At 39.9% G+C, this 20421-nt stretch overlaps 2 protein-coding genes across 2 annotated transcripts; both read right to left on the reverse strand.

The window, feature by feature from the left end:
- Positions 1 to 960: 960 nt before the first annotated feature.
- On the reverse strand, positions 961 to 6605 carry si:ch211-117n7.7 (Monoacylglycerol lipase ABHD12-like). The gene is made up of 13 exons (XM_046401258.1): positions 6399 to 6605; positions 4404 to 4519; positions 4205 to 4310; positions 3960 to 4079; positions 3797 to 3827; positions 3646 to 3691; positions 3230 to 3359; positions 2561 to 2598; positions 2385 to 2464; positions 2204 to 2286; positions 2006 to 2084; positions 1751 to 1872; positions 961 to 1641 (listed from the first exon to the last, which is right to left on the reverse strand). Exons 1-13 carry the CDS (start codon positions 6491 to 6493, stop codon positions 1620 to 1622), a joined length of 1068 nt encoding a protein of 355 aa, XP_046257214.1. The 5' UTR covers positions 6494 to 6605; the 3' UTR covers positions 961 to 1619.
- A 531-nt stretch (positions 6606 to 7136) lies between these two features.
- mocos (molybdenum cofactor sulfurase) lies at positions 7137 to 15515 on the reverse strand. The gene is made up of 15 exons (XM_046402526.1): positions 15018 to 15515; positions 14848 to 14937; positions 14672 to 14738; positions 13918 to 14562; positions 13730 to 13806; positions 13388 to 13587; positions 13162 to 13278; positions 12690 to 13073; positions 12435 to 12597; positions 12218 to 12305; positions 11710 to 11834; positions 9042 to 9138; positions 8771 to 8912; positions 8570 to 8674; positions 7137 to 8447 (listed from the first exon to the last, which is right to left on the reverse strand). The coding sequence occupies exons 1-15, from the start codon at positions 15127 to 15129 to the stop codon at positions 8349 to 8351; spliced, it is 2511 nt and encodes an 836-aa protein (XP_046258482.1). The 5' UTR covers positions 15130 to 15515; the 3' UTR covers positions 7137 to 8348.
- Between the last annotated feature and the right edge of the window lie 4906 nt (positions 15516 to 20421).

The raw sequence follows: 20421 nt of genomic DNA on the forward strand, positions 1-20421 counted from the left end.
ATGTGATCTGGGAGGTAACTAAAGCTGTCAGGCAAATATAGTCTAAAGTAAATAAAGTAAATAGTAGGCTAAAATATATGCTACTGAGATGCAGCAAGTAGAAATACAAAGTTATAAAAGTTAAAATACTCAAGGTGAAAGTATCTCAAATTTCTAGATAAGTGCAGCACTTGAGTAAATGTACTTACATTCCACCACTGCTTTTACCATACCAATCTGCAAATGTGGGACAAGAGTGGACAAACCTTGACTTCAAAATGTGACAGATACAGGTTACTGGACTATTTGCTCAAGCACCTAAGCTCTTAATAATTCAATTTAACATCTGCAAATCAAAATCATCAGTATACACTACAGAAATGTACATGTGTATCAGTACATGTGTATCAGTATTTGAAGGGCCTCGATGGAAGGTTCATCTTATGTTATTGACTTTGATTCGTAGTTAGTAGGGTAGGTTACACTATAATATTCTGTTACTGTGTACAAAAGGTACTTGGTTCAAAAAATAATTCAAACTGACAGTTTGTAGAAAAATATAGTTCAGCATACAGAAGCAAAGAGGAAGTGCATAAAAGCGTACCTGAAGACCTAGTGAGCAGATATTTTTTTTATATATGAAAGAAAAAAACTGCTTTGTAGAAGATTTTTCACAATCAAGCACCTTTTGCACAAGTTTGCAATGCTGTGTGTGTAAGCACTCTTTAGTCGTTATATATTTCCTAATAAAACTTGTTTGAAAGCGCTCCTAGTGATTGAACAGATTCCTTTACAGATTCATTTAACTTTAAATGGTGCTGCATATACCTGAATTACTGGCAAATACTCTTTGCCAGTTCTTTGTGAATTCATAAGAGGTTAGGTTGGTGTTACATACATTTTGCAAGGTGAATATCTTTTCTTAATGAGACCAAAATGTTAATGTGTGTTTTCTTGTATCAAAAAATGCAAGACAGACAATTGCACTATTGGTTAACAAATTTACTGTAATCAATCTACAGTGACACCTGATTCTTTAAACTCATCTGAATGCATCTTAATATACAGATTTATGTGATTAAAACAAAGAACTCCAAACTTCATAATTCATGTTGTTTTTTCTAAAACCACACTTGTGATAGCAGGATCACACACCAGACATTTCAGCCTGTTCTCCTTGTATTATCCTGAAATGTCATTGACACCTAGACATTGTAAACCTTGGATTACCAAATTCATCATCAGGTGTTATAGATGGACATTATCACTGCCCAACAACGCCCAGTAGAGGGCATCTACTGCAACAGTGTCTCATCTAAATTGCATTTCCTGTGGGAATTGTTGTAATTATTCACAGATAAGGAAACAATTGTAACTGATCTAAAAACAGTTTAATATCTGTTTTCCTGAACAATTTTCTTCATTCTTCATTTCTTCCTTCATTCTTAAAATACTGAAAGTTTTACACAAAGGTTTAGTATTCATAAAAATCACATATAAAGTAAAGTAAATCACATATTTATGCAACATGTCTGCAGCAGTTAAGACAAACCATTTGAATGTAGTGTATGATCAAATGAAATCAGCGGTGTGCAACTCAAGTCTGGGAAGGTTTTTCTGCATCAGTCGTCTTTCCAGGATTACAACGACAGCACAAACTTCCTGTGGAGGAGATGTAATGAGATATACATGTTGTAGAAATAAAACAGATCATTTCACGTACAAAGATTTACAGAGCCAGAAAACACTTTTAGCATTATCAGTGTCTCACTTTATGATGTCAGGCAGATGGGGATCTCTGTATAAACCATTATGCAGGTACCCCAGAGAACCGTCAAATGACACCATCTTGACTCGCTCTGCATTCTGGGCACTCACTGCTACCTCATACATCTGGAATAGAAGAGCACAGAAACTTCAGTCTACCTAAACCAAAAAAGTTATGGGAAAGAAGAAATTGAATCATTTAGAGCCACAAGGAAAATACCACCTCAGTTTACAGTGTGGCTTTCTTTGCCAGTTATACCTGCTCAGCAAACCTAATGGGAACTAAGTGATCGTCCTTTGAATGAAGGAACAAGATAGGGCTTCTCATTTTCTTCAGGCTGCAGAACAACAAAAACACACGTGAACTCACTGCATTTCTCCGGTAAGATTATTAATAGCTCATCAGTGTTTGATATTATGCATGCATTATGCATGCTCACGTTTCGTCAGAACTTACTTTTCTTCAGTAGGAAAGACTACCTTGCTGTGCGCCCATGGCTCTGGGAAAAAGTAATCAAAGCCGGGAAATTTCCAGTAATACTTTAAAAAGAAGAAAAACAAAACACTTACAGGTTATGCATAATGTAGCAGCAACCACACGAAACAAACAAAGCAAATATTACTAGTGGTGAGTTTACCCAAGCAAAAGGATGACCTCTTATCTCCTGTCGAGCACTATTGAAAGCTCCCTCCAGGATCACACCATCAAAAACCACTCCTGAAAAAAAGAGTAAATAATCATCACACTGAGACGTTGGAATTATTTCCACTTATTGTTATGTGCAAAAAAAATCGCTGCCAGAAAAAAGCCTACCTTGCTCATTTAGTTTTACTGCAGAGTTAGTGGTCACTCTGCAGAGAGAGATGAAGAACAACAGCTTCAGTTTCTCCATTTTGTTTATCGTTTACATTGACAGACAGTAGCTACAGCTTTGCTCTTTAACTATTCCTGACAGCAGCAGGTTTCTTGTAGCTGTGGACTACTGCAGGGGATTTTTTAAGTATGCTACTCATAGTTACAGTTTCGAGTATTTCTCCTGCTAGCATTTTCTAAAACCTGTTCTTTCCTACGATGGCTTGAATTTGTAATGCTATATATGCTGAGAGCTGTCTATTGTTTGTATCAGTTGCCAACAGTGTCACCAGTCCCTCTTTCACAGAACTCTTCACAGTCTTCTGTTGTGATTCTGTGCTGAATTCAAAGCTTTTTGCACTACATTTTATGTGTCTGATTTTTTTCTTACTGATTTCCCTTTGATACGTGTTCAGTGTTTGAACACGTCACTTCATTTGTTCATGCTAACTGCTATAGGTGTCTGGTGTTCTATATCGAAAGGGTTATGGTTAGCAATGGGAAAAAGTGTGCTTTTAATTCAAAATTCAATATTATTACTCTGCACATCCAAGATAGTCCCTACGACAGTGATCTGAGTCATTGGTACTTGAGTAAAATGCTGTAGATCTAGAGTCCTTCCTAACTGACCCAGTGCCAAGAGAGTGTCCCCAGATGATGACCAGGCTGTTTCCACTGCGTGCTTTGACCCACTTGTACAAGTAGAGGGCATCAGTGGTCAGACCGGCTTCAGTCGGCTCCCCAGTGGAATCTCCAAACCCTGCCAGAATTTGTTGCATGAACTACTGTTCCCTGGCAGATCACGGAGCTTCTCCTCACTGCCACCAGATGGCAGGCGCTCAGAGGAAAACCTGCACTAGATACTGACTGCTGTCTTTCGACTGCCTTACATTAAAAATTGGTCAAGCACAACAGTAATCATATAGCTTCAAATGATATTAAATCAATGTGAGAGGTTTGTGTACTACAATCAATACAAAGGCAAGGATGCACAGAGATGGAAAATATGTTTGGACAAAGAGTCATAAATCTTCATTTGCACCAACCTCTGTAGTCAGGCACCAGCACGTGGTAACCAAGTGCACTCAATATCTGTAGACACATAATGCTTATTTGTCATCAGAATGGCTACTGAGACTTTCATACCTTTCTCGAACATCCAACAGATTATTTTTGTTTGTGCTGTTGATCACTCACCTTTGCCACTCCTACCCGATGTGGGGCTGCCCTGTTGGAACACGCGACCCAATAAATTGGGATTTTCAAAACCAAAACAAAAAAACAGTAGCTTGCTGTGTGACACTTTCAGTCTCTGCTCCTTCAGGAGCCAACTATAATACAAATGAATTATTTATCATACCTGGTGCCCGTGTTCCCGTGAAGATATATGAAAACTGGACTGCCATCATTTAAACTGTTCTGGTACCATGCCAAGTCCTTCCCTTGTGCCTCTTTCCACTGACTTACAGGGACAGTGTGCCTTGAATAGGTTAAAACAATACACCCGCTTAGAGAGATACAACTGAGGATAGCTTTGTTAAAAAAAAAAGCTTTGGTCTTTTTATATCCATGGTAGAAAAAATGTTGAACTTGGGTTGTACTCACCAAACACCAAGGGAGATTCCCTCCTCTGATGTTAAGTACATGTTGATGGTGTGATTAAGGGAGAGATCAGCAGGTCGGCTGAGGTCAACAAAGAATGGCACCCTGACTACAAACAACAAAAGAAGAGAAGTGGGCCTTTTTATGTGAGTAACTTGAGGATTTACCACACATCCAAGAGGCAGAAAGGGAATTCACTTACTTCTGTGAGTGTAAACAAGGTGCTGGATTAATTCTGGGAGTATTCTGAGAGAGAAAGGTGTCAAAACTAAGACAACAAAGAGGGCCAAGAAGCCTCTTTTCAGCCACCATTGGGACCTGAGAGAAGATAGTGAGAGATATAAAACCAATGTGGCGACTTAAAGGCGGATGACCCTCCAGCGTCACGAGTCTCCAGGTGGTCTCTATGTAACTTAAACATTTGTTGTACTCTCATTCTTATAGGTAAGCCAAACTGGAAGAGACCACAAGAGCGCTATATAAAGTTGGATGACTCAGCCAATGTGAACAGCTCAACATGGAAATCTCAAATCACTTCAGTAGTCTTTGTATCCAGCGACATGCAGTTTGTTTACTTTTTTTCCTGAGAAAAGCTGTCATACTTGAGAAAGCGAACGCATCTCCATTCATATGGCCTGACCTTCAAGGCTGATTCTGACCTTCTTCAGTTCAAAAATATGTTTTGTTTGTTGCTAGACCAAGCTGTCAAATTCAATCAAGTGCAAAACTTGCCAGTACAAGCTTTGCCCATGAGGTTAATAGCACAGCTGTATCTGTGAAAGTTATCAAATTATAACCATCACGCATTATGATTAGCTTGCACTGTTTTTTTGCCACAAACTAATGCAGTGTAAATCACAGCTGAGCAGACAACGATCACCGGTGAGGGATCTCTGCTGCTTGTTATAATGGTGAATCAGCACAGTCATTTCATTTTGAACACTTGTAGGTAAAGATTCATTTACAGATATACTGCACACCTCCAACAGATGCATCAAGGGAGGACAGAGGAGGATGAGGATGTGGTGGATGACTTTGTTTAGTGGTGCTAAAACAACCACCTGCAGCTCCATGTGGCTACATTATACAACAGATGTACATGGGAATGTACACTCAGGTCCACTGGCATGTGCAGAGCTGCTCCACACATGTCCTACCAGTCTGTAGTTGCAGCATTAATATGGAAACATTAATATGGAAGAGAGGAACTGAATAATCTAATCAAGCAGGCAGGCTGTCACTGGAGTCAGTCTTGACTCCCCAGAGGCAACAACAGAAAGGAAGATACTATTCAGACTATTGCCAATTAATGGACAATACATCCCACCCCGTCCATTAACACTCTAATCAGCCAAATGAACCCTTTTAGTCAAAGACTGATTTCTCCACACTGCTCGAGGGAAACATATAGGAGGTTGTTCATTTCAGCAGCCATCAAACTGTCGCTTCATCTGTCCAGACTTAATGCTTTTACTTTACTATTCACTCCCAATTCTTCCATAGAAGATGTCCAAAAGCTCATAGGGGATTTTTTAATGAGAGCACAGCTGCAGTGTCATGTAAGGCAACCTTTGCTTTAGCTGCCAGCCACTCTACAGAACAAGTGTCTGCTCATTTTTGAAGTTGGATTCATTTAACTGTTATCTTTCAAGTTTACAACTAAAACTCTGAATGTAAAGAAAATAATTGAGACGTTCACAAAAAAGCTTTGAGATATTTATAGTTTTTTCAAAAGATGTCCAGTCTTTGACTACAAATGTTCATAATTCAAGACACTTTGAGGAAATTTACAGTAAGTTCTGGAGGGCCATTCGAGGAGCAGTGTAATATATTTTGTTCTGTACTAATAGGTTCTCTCACTGTTGCATCTTGTTATTGCTATATGGTTCATACTCTTGCGTACTGTGTGTTGTCCTGCTACAACATTCAAATATTTCTGTCTATAAACTAAATCATAGGCTAGTTCACGTCTTGTCAAAGAAAGGTGTCGCACATGTCGTCACCTGGTAAATCTTAACTTCAGATTCTGGATTTTGATCAACGCAGAAATTAATCAGGAAGTTCGTGGCAAAAGTATAGAGTTCACCCTTCAGAGATCATTTTAATTATACCCTCATCACCACTTTTACATATTTAACAGTAACCCTGCGTGTTCATAGATAATTTAAAAATGAGTGAAGCTCGCTAGCTAACTTACGGCGTCCCCTCCTCCCTCTGAGCCCTGGCGTCTCTCTGAACGTCGTGGGATGCGGAGGACGAACCATCCTGTTTAATGACCCTTTTCCTCATCATGTGGCGTCAGTATTATCCAAATAATTAAGACGTGTGACAAAGTCGAGTAGTTTTTTGACCCCTTGTCAATGGCTACTATAAAGTTAGTTCAAAGTCCACGGAAATCGCGTAGAAGTCGAAGTACATGAAATTGTTAAGGTGGCACTGCTTTACAGCCTGTGTAGTGTATAACAGCATAAACACAGCATGTTACATATGACGCCCCCTTAAAAAGAAATCCTAACCCGCTAAGGTCTTTCATAACGGTACTGCACCGACAGCTATGACGCAAAAAATACTGTTGCAGTGCAATTGAAACGGTCTTTTAATTACACAAATTACCTTATAAAATTACAAACAGAAACATACACTATACTGTACTCTCTGCTTCTCCAGGAGCCAACTACAAATGAAATATTTATACTTGGTGCCCGCGTTCCCAATGAAGAAACATTGTGTGAAAACTGGACTGCCATCTCTTAAAGTGTTCTGGTCCAAGTCCTTCTTCTGTGTCTCTTCTGACTTGCAGGGACTGAGTGACTTGAGAAGCAACTGACAACTGGTTACTGACTTAGCCTTTTTCCAGGTATTCCAGCAGAAATATTATTATATTAAATTATATATATATATATTATATAAATATAATGTTGGACTTGTGTTGTAGTTTCTTATTTAGTGTTCTTTAATTCATTTTATTTCAGTAAATAAATAAAACATGCACATATAACAATAGAAATCACCGATTAGAAACAATTAGAACTTCTCAACAACATTCATTGTCAGAGTGCACAGAGTAACTTTAAAATGTGAAATGCATCAATGAAGGGTAATAATTACATAGCATATCCTATGGCCTATGGGAATATCTTTTGGAAGAATTGTGCTCATTCCTTCAGTTCAGTTCAGAATTTGAGCGACTTGCAACACTTTGATAGGACACTTCGCTTCATGTACTTCTTTTAATTTGTCATCCATCTCTATATTAACTTGAACTTTCCTGTTCCTGATTCCTGTTTGGAATCCAACTTATCATTCTCTACCTTTTGACCCTATCCAATCTGTGCATACAATTATACATATGATTTCTCTGTACCATTTAACATGTTATATGCTACAAGCAGTGCAAACGTGCTACAAGCAATACAAAACCTTGGGACACACTGCAACCTCCTCATGCCGCTGTTCCTATAACTACAACACAAGTGAGCAATCTGCAGAAGCAAATTTACTGCCAGACCTTGACAGATCAGTTGAGCACACATGGACTTATTGTACAATCATATGACTCTGGGTAAACCTTACCAATTTTCAGGTAATACAAATGTTTTGTCCCCTTTACATCAAATTAGAACTTTTTCTGGCATTAAATCTGTCCAAATTTGCAGCACTTTGGGAGCACTGCGTGACTGGGAGGTCTTCCCATCACAGAGAGCAATATGTTTTAGATTTGTGGCAGCTGTAACCCTGATGGTGTGTTTGGAATAAATAATCTTCCGTGGGAATGAACAGAGGAGGAAATGCCTGGGAGAACTGCCTGTTATTATTGCCTCAAGCCTGACATGTTTTGGTTTGTAATACATTCAAATTATAATTATACTTCATATCTACTTTTTTCACACATTCTAAGACAGAACCACCGGGGGTGGGGGTGGAATCAAAAAATCTCATTCATTTCCCATCAAAACAGACTTAGATAAAATGAAATCTGAATGTCCTGGTATGAAAAGGACAGGGCTTCACGCTCAAAGAAAAGAGCAGCATCTATAGAAAGTCCCCACAGTGTTTGACAGGTGAACTTTAGGACATGCAGTGCAGCAATGACCACTTAGGACAAAAAGGAGTCAGTTAAAATAAGAGGATGTTACAGATGAGCACTTCAAGAACTGTGTGGCTGTATGAAGGAACCAGCAGAGAGGACATTTGCTGTAGCGGAGCCCCCTGGCAGCTGATGGGTCAGGTACACACCAAATGTTACCTAAAAATGTGCAAAAAAAACAAAACAAAACAAAAAAGAAATAGTCATGGACTTATCCTGCCCGTAACTGCCATTACACACAGAGAATCTATATGAACGAGCAGTAATTGTTTTTGACTAACCTTCCTGGTGCGGTAGGCTGACAGAGACAATAGTGGCTCTTTTGTTTTGGTCCCAGTGTCTTGGTCTACTCCAACCATCTGGCACCTTCCACACTGACCTGCGACCTTTGGGTTAATCACACAGGGAGAGCATTCATTTTTGAGAAATCTGCTCTCAATGCATGTAAAGATTTCCTCATTTATCTCTAAGTGTCAGCTCACCATGAATCGAATGTTGCCAATAATCAAGTGTGACCAATTATCCTCCTCAAATGGTTCTATTCCAGCGATGACTAAATTGGCTCGGAAGCGGCTAATGACATTCTGTGTGTCGAGGAGCTGATCACCCTCAGAATCGTCCTGCCTGAGAAAGGGAGTGTGGAAATTGCATGTTATTTTCATCCACTGTAATGTAAATGCTCAGGCGTCTACACATCCTGATGTTTTTCACCAGAGCGTTGCATTTTTTGAATAACATATCATGTGTTCAAACCTGCTGCTCATTAGTTTCTGAATGAGCTCCACACTGGCACGGTTGATCATGAGATACTGAGCTTCATTCACCAGGGAGAGGGACGTGGAGGTGGAAGCTAGAAGGGAAAGACTTTATATTACCCCGATGACTTATTTGATTTATTCGATTTGAAGAAAACATTCAGATTTTTGGTCTGAGAAGCCTGCATCCTCAACGAGCCTGAAAATTGAGGTTCTGCAGTACTACAGAGGGTGAAAAATATGTCACTTTAGTTAATGTGTTTGATCAGTTCAATCAGTCAATGATCAAATTGTGCACTCACAAGTCAAAATACATGAAACTAGGATGGATTCAAATCAAGCGATATTAATCTGAGAAGTCCTTGAAATGGTCTGAAAATGTGACTCATCTACAATTCCGTGGTAACTGGACAAACTCTTTCTGTTAAGAAGACTGTTTGAGCCAGATCCAGATCTAGAACAGCCACTGAATGGATCTTGTGATAAGATTCTTTGGTCAAATTTGATATTGTCATTAGAGTATTTTAGAGATTCAGTTTATAAAGTGCTGACAGATAAAACAGCTGAGATGGATGTACGTAATTCATATTGATGAAAAGAAGGAAAGGTCATATCGCAGTGATTCTCAGCAATGCACCATTACTACCGTAAGCACAAAACAGTTATAGATATTAAATGGGCATTTCTACACATGAGGGCCAGTATACTCGTGATGAGGAGTGCACGATCCGTGAGACTCAATTGGATACATCAATACATAAATTTATTGTATTCATGATTGTCCATAGGCATACCATAATATACTTATACCTATATGATACTAACCTTCCCTGTAACCATAACTCACTGTCCATCCTGCCTGCAAGTAGGGCAGAGGATAGTGAGAGATGCTGCTACAAGACTTTTGTGTGTCTGTGCACTGTCTCTGTCCTCTTTTCATGCTGCCATCAGTAAGAAATTTGTTTTTCACCTTGTATAAACTGTATAGTATACTGATTAACCAATAAACTTTAACATTTACTATTACTGAGTGTAATTTGGTTCATCATATTCTATTTTTTTTCTCAAGTTGAACAAGTTGAAGGAAAAGCATTCTTGCGGATTCACCCTTTGCTAAGTCCCGCCTGCCCCATGAGCACAGATTGGCCAATCATAGCATACCATCGGGTTCGAGTCAGGTGTTGTTAAACCTGGGTTCTCGGTGTGTAAAATACTAATGAGTAAAAAAAGTTTAGAGCCACAACATGGGCTGCAATGGCAGTCCTTGTAGAGGATTCAGACTGTCAAGGTAAGTCCACTCAAAGTGCTTGCGTTTGCCACTGAAAGACGATTATTATTCTGTGGCTGACATGACTCCTACAGACCAGCCCTGTTTGGTTTGGAATAAAATCCTTTTTGTCGCTCTTTCTAAATCAACCATAATGCAAAAAATTGTAATTTTGCCAGGTTGTACAACAGACAAGTTTCACAATCATCCAAATCTGCCATAAACAAAATAATACTCACCAAAACCAACTTGGCTCGTCTTTCCACTATTCCAGCAATCAGTAACTGGTATATAACTTTGTAAATAACTGGTAAATAACTTTGGTTGAAATAAAAAGTTTACTCCCCCACGTAGATGTGAAAATATTGGGACAAGAGTGAGATGCAGGGAGGACATCAGAGAAACAGCGGGGGAAAACGACAAGAAGAGCCAAAGTATTTTCACATCTAACACAGTGAATTTAGGGTTTGTTTCAACCAGTCCAGAGTTGGTGATTGCTGGAAAGAATAACAAAGATGGTGGGTTTTATAAAAATTTCATTGTCTTCTATCTCAATCACCAGGTGATATGGTGGTTCACTTTTATACTCTGTGCTCGGTTGGCTTTAGCTTGTCTCTTTAATTTTTTAACTGCTTTCCCTGCTGAGTCAGTTTGACATCCTGGATACATCCTTCAAACACATTTTGTAGACCTTGTTATCGGCTTCTCTCTGAAATCCCTTTTTTGTTTTTCCAAAGATTGGATAAGATTTCTTCAGGGAGTGCAGTTAGTAACAGAGCAGTCTCCACGCTAACTCCAACAGCTTGATGGAGTAGTGGCAGCTAAAACTGCAGATGAATATTTAATATAAAAGAATTCACATTAGAGACATTAGCACAGACTGATGTAATGATTTGGCTACAATGTTGTTCACTGATCATATACAATTCACCTATATACAAGGCGACGACCTAGCATTGCTTCTATTTAAGCCATTTAACCATTAGGTTAAGCTACTTGTTTCAACTTCTCTGCTTGCTCGATAATAAGTATAAGGCAGCGTGAATCACAAGATGGCGTTTGGGAATTGTAGCCGATATCTGGAGATACTACTATTATAATTTCTTATTTTTGAAAGTACTTGAGTTACTCACGAACTTTCCATCCACCTTGTCGGAAATGACTGATATATATCATTATATCACTCAACCTCAGCCTGAATTTAATTTTCTTTCATGCAACAAACGGCATTTAAAGAGAGTAACTTGCAAAAGCAGAAAAAAAGAAGAAGATTTTCAGTGCAAAGTCACAGCTACAAGAAGCAGGTACTGTAGTATTAGTGAGGAATGTGACCTTGTGTTGCCCATGTGCTTTACGACAGATTAAAAACAGATAGCACAGGTGAAGTGCTTAAGGGTACCTCCACTAGGCCTCTTCTTCATGTCTCGGGTGAAATCAGGACTTTGTCTTATCAGACGGCATGGCTGTCCAAGGAAGTCTGAAAGCCATGATGCAGCCTCATCCCCACAGTCGACAGTCTCCACCCTGGGGGAACACAGAAGATTACGTTGTGGAGGCCCCGAGGGAAATCTGCAGGGTCTGATGCTGCTCACTATTTGGTATAACATCTAATCCAAGAATCACTAAATGAAAAGCGTTTTATAACTTGCGACTGGTCTTGCAGGTATTTGAGGAGATAAATATCATGTCCTGATTGTTGTTTTTTTTTCATTAAAAATAGTTAAGAGAAATTGCACAGGTAACTGAGAGCCGGAGACCTTATAATGCCATCCGTGGTAAAAAGGTAGCATCAAGAACAATGGAAGGAGAGAATGCCTTGATACAAGAGAAAAATATGGAGCAAATCATATGTGTCACAGTACTTCCTGCAGCTGCTGCTTTCAGATGTTTAAAGATTGTCAGCTCACCTGTCACCACAAACTTTACTCTGACACACGTCATGGCTAGTGTGCATTTGAGTGTTGTTTTCCAGGGGAACCGAAATGGTATCCATCCCTGCAGGGCAATGGAAAAACTATAAATCCTCTAACAAAGACAATTCGGAGCTGAAAATCTGACTGATTGAAATTTCTTTTGGCTAAACAGTGTGTGTATTTTCAGCGAGCTGCTGACAGACTGTCTGACCTGATGCCTGCAGGAACAATCTGTTTGAGGGCACGTGGACTTTTGGGCGAATGAGACATAAACGCGGCTCTCTCTTTTGACTCAGGCACACACCGTTTCTATTCACCACCATCCAGCCTCTGTCATACAGTAAACCCAGCGGTCCCACTGGCCAGCCGTGTACCTGCATGAAGAACAGCACAGAATCAAATCAAGACAGAGAGGGGGGAAAGAAATAGGCGCGACAGAGGCAGAAATACGTGAAAGAGAGAAAACCTCATGTGCTCCACAAGATTTGATGGGATATATGTAGATGTTGGTCAGAGTATAAGCCTCCCTGTGGCTGTTTGACTCTCTGTGTCCAAACCCTCTCTGTGGCACTTCTGTAGGCTTCTTCTTCTCATCTACTTTACATATTTCTCCATTTGTGATTTTGATCGGAGGATCCTCATTTGAGCCTTGGGATACTTCTGCGGCTGTTTTAAGCTTCTCTAGTCTCACTTGGTCCACTGTGACTGGTTTCTCCACAAAGCACTCAGCAACAAAGTTCAGGAACTTCTGACAGTCTTCAAATGTTGACATGTAGCCAAAGGACACGCGAACAGATCCGGTCGGCTGGCCGTCCACCAGGTCAATGCTGTCTCCGCAGACATGGCCGGCCTTGAAGAGAAAAACATAATGTTTTATTCCACCTACGTATGCCCTTAACATATTTAAACATTTTTTTTCCTTTTTGTTGATCTCTCACCTGCAGATTTCTCCTCATTTGCTGATTGGTGATCCCAAGAAAAGACTGACAGGCTCCAGTGTTACAGAAGCAACCTGTGCGCACATGAATATTGTACAGACAGGCCATTCTGTCCACCTGTCGGCGAAAGAGGAATTATTTTAATATTCACCAGCACTGCCTAAGCATAAACATGCAGTAATTAAACTGTTGTGAAATAAAAATAACTCATATTTATTGAATGCACCTGAGTATATCCAATTATCTGCCCATGAGGATCCATGATGTTGAAGTTTAAGATTGCGCCCTGTGTGCTTGGACTCTCAAACTGGCCTTCAGTGTATATCTGAGCCACTGGTCGTCCGTTGCCATGGCAAAGACTTGACAGCAGCATGTAAGTGTAGCGTGCCAAGCCAAACGTGTGCTGCTGGATGTTGTGCATACCACCTGAAGGCAAAAAAATGGATGAAGACATACTGTTAATTTGAAGCAGATTATCATTATGAATGACTTACATATGCTTAGTGATTCTGCTATTAAATTAGTGGTTTAATGTTTTTCTATGAATCAACATGATCTGTCACTGCACCTGTGATCCTGTCAAGAGCTTCAATACTGTGATTTAGAGCAATGATGTCCAAGAAAGAAACAGTCCCATCTTGAAATCTTTGAAGGAAAGGAAAGCATTGCATTTTAGAATAAGGATGTAGAAGCCAGATAACCAGTCTGGGCTTTCAGAGAATATGTAGGATTTGGCAGGCTTGTACAGTACTTCACCTGTCAGAAATATTTGCTGCATGTACATAAAAATCTTCTCCAGAAAGATAAGCTGCTGCTGTGCCTCCTCCAAAGTAAGTCTTTTTTAGTATGCCCGCTGCGTCTTTATGGACAAGAAGGGCGCCCAGACCCGTAGGGAAGCCAAACATCTTGTAGAAGGAGATGGGAATGAAATCAGCAGGACAGTCCTTTAGGTTTAGAGGGGAACAGCTGACATGCGAGGCTGCATCAAGCAGCACAAACCAACGGCCCTGGTGGTCACATGCTGGGTAAAGGCGTCTCGCCTGGATGCCTTGCACATAGCTAAGAGGATACTTCCTCCCAGAGAAGTTGCTCTGTGCTGGGTAGCAGAAGAGGTGTGGCGTCTGGCAAATAACATCTTCACCTTGAGCCTCATCCTTTGCTCGGTTTTCCACTTCCTGGGGGGAGACAGGCAGGGCAACTACCCCCCGGGCAGAAGTCAGTCCTCTTATACCAACTACAGAGGTATGGCTGTCAGTGAAGTAGCAGAAGTGACTCCCTGCTTCACTCACAGTCTGTGGCCTCCAGGGAAAAATCTCAGCCACTAATTTGAGAGCAGCCGTACAACCAGAAGTGAAAATCACAGAATACTCCTCAGGGGTAGTGTTAAAATGCTGCAATACCCTGTAAGAAAATGTTCTGTTTTTTTAAGTCATTTAATCCAGAAAAGTACAATTCAAAGGAGTCACACGGGCCCATTATAAAGGCTTCTGAGGGCACGAACAGACTTTACCTGTATCTGACCCTCTCCACGGTGTCATGTGTCAGTGTGCTGCTGGGGTTATGGCTGTGAGGATTTCCTTTTGGGACACATCACAACACTTAAAATACGTTTATTTTGATGAATCAGCAAGAAACTCCTGAAAATAACATGCGTTAACGCGAGTAATTACATGTGATTTCTCTCACCGTACACATTCCTTGAAATGTCCTGGCAGTAGTTCCTGACGAGAGACTCAGGGTACAGAGTAGTTGCTGCATGATCCAGATATGTTATTCCTGTTTACGATAAAACAGCAGCCATGACAGCAGTCAGTTTTGGAAATGCTACTTATGAGCCGACACAGGGAACACTTTACCTTTAATCCGTGCGAACTCCTGCTCAATCACGTCTTTCAAGTTTCCCCCGTAACCGTAGTGACTCCAGACCTGCTTGAAACTTTCAAAAGTGCATAATCTTTGGAAATCCATCGAGCGCCTCCCCTTGCAGCTATAAGGCACAAGGCTGCTGTTTTAACAGAGACATAGACAGAAACAACTGCTTTCATGGGCACTGATATTTTTCGGGGTCTAAATCCAGGAGCAGCAGTTGATACCGTCCAGCTGCAGCCGTCTATTTACTGGTATGACGGGTACATACATTCATGTTGCATACAGTTGGTTGGTAAGTGATTAACTCCTACACAGCCGAGTTTTAAACACAAGGTACAACGGTCAGCAGTCCGAACTTGTAATAAGTGCTTTGCAATCATGTGACAAGCGGGTGTTTGACTATCTCTCCTCCCACAAAACTGTACAACTAAACAGGCTTTTCCTGATTAGTTTACACCGCACTACAGCATGAGGTGCGGTGTAAACAGCAGCTAAAACAGAACAGGCAAGAGAGTTGACTGAGTGTTTACTAGTGGAGCTATGAATGCACCCCCCCCGCACCACACACACACACACACACACACACACACACACACTTAACAGATATAACCATAGTTGACTGAAAGAAAATTAGAAAAGAAAATAAGCGAGAAGTAAATTGATTAATAATTTCAAACGTTTTTCAAGCCAAAATGTCAAACATTTGAACATTTGCTGGTTCCAGCTTTATAACTGTGAGGATTTGCTGCTTCTCTTTTGTCATTTATGAGAGCTAATGAAGTCTGTGCGTTGGACAGAAGAAGAAATCTGAAGATGTCATTTTGAGCTCTGGGAAACTGTGATGAGAATCTTTTTTTGTTTGTTTGTTGTTGTTGTTTTAGATTTTATAGACCAAACATTAATGAGTTAGATGTGAAAATATATTATTAATAGTAAAAACAACTGATAGTTGCAGCCCTATTATTTATAATGTATGCTGTGCAATATATTCATAGTATTTCCTCCAAGAAATGTAAGCCCTCCAATAACTGTAACTATTTATAGCCTATACCAACAAATATACTTTATGACTTCTATACATCTTCATTATTTAACCCTCCTGACTTCTAACTCAAACCCAAGTTCAAAACCAGAAAAAGTAGTAGAAAGTAAAGTAAAGAATGTATGTTATGTTCATCTTTCATTTTCTGTAAGGACATTTGTAATTTAATTTATTGTAATCCTGAGAAATATGTAATGTAACCTACTGTCTTCAGATGCCTGACAGTAAAGTTTAAGCACAGACATTGATAAAAAAACATGAATTATGTGATATTCATTCTTTACAGCAATTTGTTCCTATAAAACATTATTCTTATGGCATTTCTTTCAAATACATTTTAAGTAACTATATAGTAACTGCAACAGATTACATTAATAAGTCTCAGTGATCATTTCCCAGTATTGCCATTACATATAATACCTGACTCTCATCCTCAGTGACACAGTCAGGACATAAAGGATACAGTTACTTAAAATCAGATAGTGTTCAAAATCTCCTTAAAAATGTTACTTACTTCACATTACTGCAGTCTAATGGTTACTTTATATGTCAATACTGCAGAGTACTGCAGAGTATTATTAATGTTAAGGAATGAAGAAGGGAACCATCTTTATAATGTATACATCATTTGGCTATTCTTTCAGTTTAGATAAAATGAATACAATTTTGATCCTATGTCTTTTCTTTTTAATTTGAAATCTACCCTACTTTCAGCAACTGTAACTGATTACACCAACAAGTCTCAGTAATCGCTTAACGGTAATCCCATTACACATAATCCCAGACTCTTTAATCTCACTGACACACAGGGTATGTGAAGGAGTGGAAATTAGTCACAAGTGATTGGCATTTCATGCCATTTCATGCCAATCACTTGTGGTCTTTGAAAGGGCAGAAATAACTGTCACATTTTGTCTATGTCAGATGCCTTGTTCCTGACAACTTTTGCTAGCTTTGTTCTGGTTCTTATTCGGTTTGCAGAAACAAAAAGGCACATTTTTGTAGAGTTTTGCTATACTTTTCTAGCCTCTTACTGACCTTTAGCCATTAACCTTGAAAGAGTCCCTGAAGAGAAATGACAAAATACCGCTTCTTCATCGTTCAATTGTTGTCAGCGTTGCGTTCTCACAGGGACATTCAATAAGTTTAATCACAGAAATACCACTTGGAAGTTGTATTGAAATCCTAGCGGAGAAATGAATGTAATGTGGCCTGCTTGGATGCCTGATAGAGGCTCATAGCTGCCATCATTGTCCTAGTGCAATGCAGTGAATAGTAATTAAATATGCCACTTATGCTTCACTGATTCATTTCCTTCACAATTTTGAAGCTCAGCTGAATACATTTTTCTGCGCAGAGGGCCTGTATTGTATCCACTATGGCCTCATTATGAGGGCAGAAGGGCTTGGTGTGGGGGAGGGCAGAGGCAGTGGGGGGGGGGAACTCCCCATGAAGACATTGTGCTTAACATCACTAAATACCTCAAACACCACATTGTCCTTCTGAACCCTCAATTAGTAGGGCTCCTTGTACAAAGCGCCGATTTCATACAGGGAGATTTATTTTTAGAGAAAATCCGGCCCTGTGCAGGCAGGAAGTGCTCTGAAAATCTAATGAAGAACATTGCAGTCATGCAGAGTTGCTAGCCTTGGTTAACAAAAGCTTCTCTTCAGTGTCTCAGTGTGCGTTTCTGATGACTGCAAAAGGCTAGACCTTCCCGATTTTTGGTTGTGGTGGCTGTAACCATAGCTTGCCCTATCTATGCTGGACGGTGTCCAGCCAAAGAGCCTCTTTGCCCTGCCCTCAGGCCTGCTCGGCTTGTGGATCTCCGTGCAGAGGAACGCCTCTTTGGTGGCCGTGACAGGGAGAATTAGGCAAGAGATGCGGGTTCACTTGCCCTGCGTAGGGGCTTATCTTGGGCTAAGCTGAGGGACTAATAGCAAAGCCAGCCTCCGCTCCAGCCGGTCTGAGGGCACAGTGAACCATCTGTCCACTCTGTGCATAACTGACAACAAAGGGGGCAAACACTGGACACGGACGACAAACTAAAAGGCTGTTCATTTAGGAGATACCAGAAAAGAGGAATAAGTATTTTGTGTATAAGGTCAGTACTTCATATTAATCATTCTTGTTCCATTACAGGCCTCTCATTGAGCCACTGCGAGGGTCAGACTGTTCATGATTCAGTTTCTGCTGGTAACAATGTTGCAGACTACAGTATTGTTGGGGTTTAGCCAGACAGAAAGTTGAGGTTGAACTTTTAATTCAGCCTGTTTCTATTTAGATCAGTTTAGCCTGTGTACATTTAAAGAGAGCTACGTGGGTCTTTGTTTTAATTCACCACTCCTGACTCTCATCAGAGTTAATTTGAGCTGGTTGTTTTTCTGTGCCCTGCTGTGTTGTACATTCGTTTTGTTGCAGTCATAACTTCAAAGATAGTTTGGAATACAATGAATTATCACATAAGGGGATGCCATTCATGTCTGATATTTTATGGCCCCATGCTTATAGTCTGAGATGTGGTGGTTATAAATAGAATGAGTCTATAATGATCACGACATGATGAGTTATTAGTCGAAATCTTGAATTTTGATAAATTATTTAACACATGTTGTTTCCCCATGTACGGAACATTGTTTTAGTTATTGTCTGTTTAGGTGCTTTGTTCCTCAACCAGAGCACTACCATGTCTAATAATCTTGTAGAATACAATCATCTCTTCATTACATTTTTCAGAATTCTTTGTTTTAGCCTCCAATTTGAATATATTTTATAATGAAACCCTTCAAGTAATCCACTTACACATTGTTCTCCATTTCTCTCAATGATTAAATGCCGTTTGTTTGTTGTTTTTTTTATTATTGTCTGATGCACACTTGTGCCTGTCAGTACTCTGGGAGCTGGGTTCCTGTAGATTATCTGTTTTATCATGTATACTCTGTGGGTGCTGTTGTGCGCCAGTGTTTTGTTCGGAAGTCTTGAGTGGGCGCTGATGTGCTGGAGGTGACAGAAGTGGGTCAAAAGGGTCTTAGCATTAACTAAACAAATCCCGGCCTATAGGATTAGATAGAGATGTTGCTGTTTATTTGATGTATTCACTGTAACTTTATAATGATACACAGAGGGGAGAACAGTTGTGAGCCTTGTTAGCAGCAAGACACCCTCCACTTATTCATGACATTGTTTGGATTAAGTCCTTTAGCTCAGTCTGGGTATTATCAACACTGGAATGTGCCAGAACAATATTTTACTGTAAAGTTTACTGTCTCAGCTCCTGGAAAACCATGTTTTATTTGTTGTTGTCATGCTGGCATTGCCTGCATTTCGTCAAATAACTACTGATGCGTGTGCTATCAACTGATGCATGTGCTATCATTAGTGTTAGCATGCTTGACTCGAACCCACACTCATTTTCGATCTTTTTTTTTAGGTGTGGGGGTTGGCGTCACAGAGCTCTGTATTTATTGGTTTGTGTTAGTATCCCCTTTAGCTTAGCACAGAGACTGGAAACGGGGAAACAGTTAGTCTGGCTCCATAAGGTAACAGCGTCTACCTGCTGGCTCTTCTAAGGTTCTCTAATAAACACATTATAAGTTGTTTGTTTAATCAGTAAAGTGTAACAGAGACAATTCACAGTTTCTGCAGAGGGGTGGGGGGCAGACTATGTCTTGGCTGGGAGCAGTAACCTCCTAGAGTCAGTGGTGTTGGCTTGGCAACTGGTTAGTCATGAACCACAAGGTGTTTTTACATAGTTTTTGTATATATTACGTAAACAAGACATAACATGTTAATTAGTGAGCTGTGGAGGTGCTGCCAGACAGATTTTCTTATGTTGTGTTTCCCCTGTTTGCAGCTGTGTTCAAAGCTAAGCTAACTGGCCGCTGGCTATAGCTTCATATTTACCATGCAGACATGAGAGAGGTATCAGTCTTCTCATCCCACTGTTGCCAAGAAAAGAAGTAAACATATATCCCAAAATTTTGAGCCATTGCTTAAAAATTGTCACAACCCCATAGCAGCATTGAATTAAACTCTGGATTAACTTGGAACAACTCATGCACGCTCACCAATAGCATGCCGCCATATTCTCTTTGCTTTATTACTACAGTCTCAGAAAGTAAATCTACTGTTTGCATTAAGTCAACAGTTTCACACATCCAATCCTAATTTATTAGGATTGGATGTGTGAACTTTCTTTCATTTAGATCATTTTGTTTATTAGTTCCAACTTCTTCATATGAGGCATTTTTGTGTACAATTTGTCTTTGTCAAGCCCACTGTCGAAAATTAAAAAAAAAAATGCCACAGTGATCTCACAAACAAGGTTATTTCAGTCCTTTCATGGAGTA

The sequence above is a fragment of the Scatophagus argus genome, chromosome 10 (genome assembly GCF_020382885.2).
Source record: "Scatophagus argus isolate fScaArg1 chromosome 10, fScaArg1.pri, whole genome shotgun sequence".
NCBI classification, from domain to species: Eukaryota; Metazoa; Chordata; class Actinopteri; family Scatophagidae; genus Scatophagus; species Scatophagus argus.

Coding starts and splice junctions, on each gene's coding strand:
- mocos (XM_046402526.1), bottom strand. CDS start 15,129: ATGGATTTCCAAAGATTATGCACTTTTGAAAGTTTCAAGCAGGTCTGG. Junction 13,279..13,387: donor AGATAATTGGATATACTCAG/GTGCATTCAATA, acceptor TTTCGCCGACAG/GTGGACAGAATGGCCTGTCT. Junction 12,598..12,689: donor AATCTTGTGGAGCACATGAG/GTTTTCTCTCTT, acceptor TTCTTCATGCAG/GTACACGGCTGGCCAGTGGG.
- si:ch211-117n7.7 (XM_046401258.1), bottom strand. CDS start 6,493: ATGATGAGGAAAAGGGTCATTAAACAGGATGGTTCGTCCTCCGCATCC. Junction 2,465..2,560: donor AGTAAAACTAAATGAGCAAG/GTAGGCTTTTTT, acceptor TCTTTTTTTCAG/GAGTGGTTTTTGATGGTGTG. Junction 2,085..2,203: donor GTCTTTCCTACTGAAGAAAA/GTAAGTTCTGAC, acceptor GTTGTTCTGCAG/CCTGAAGAAAATGAGAAGCC.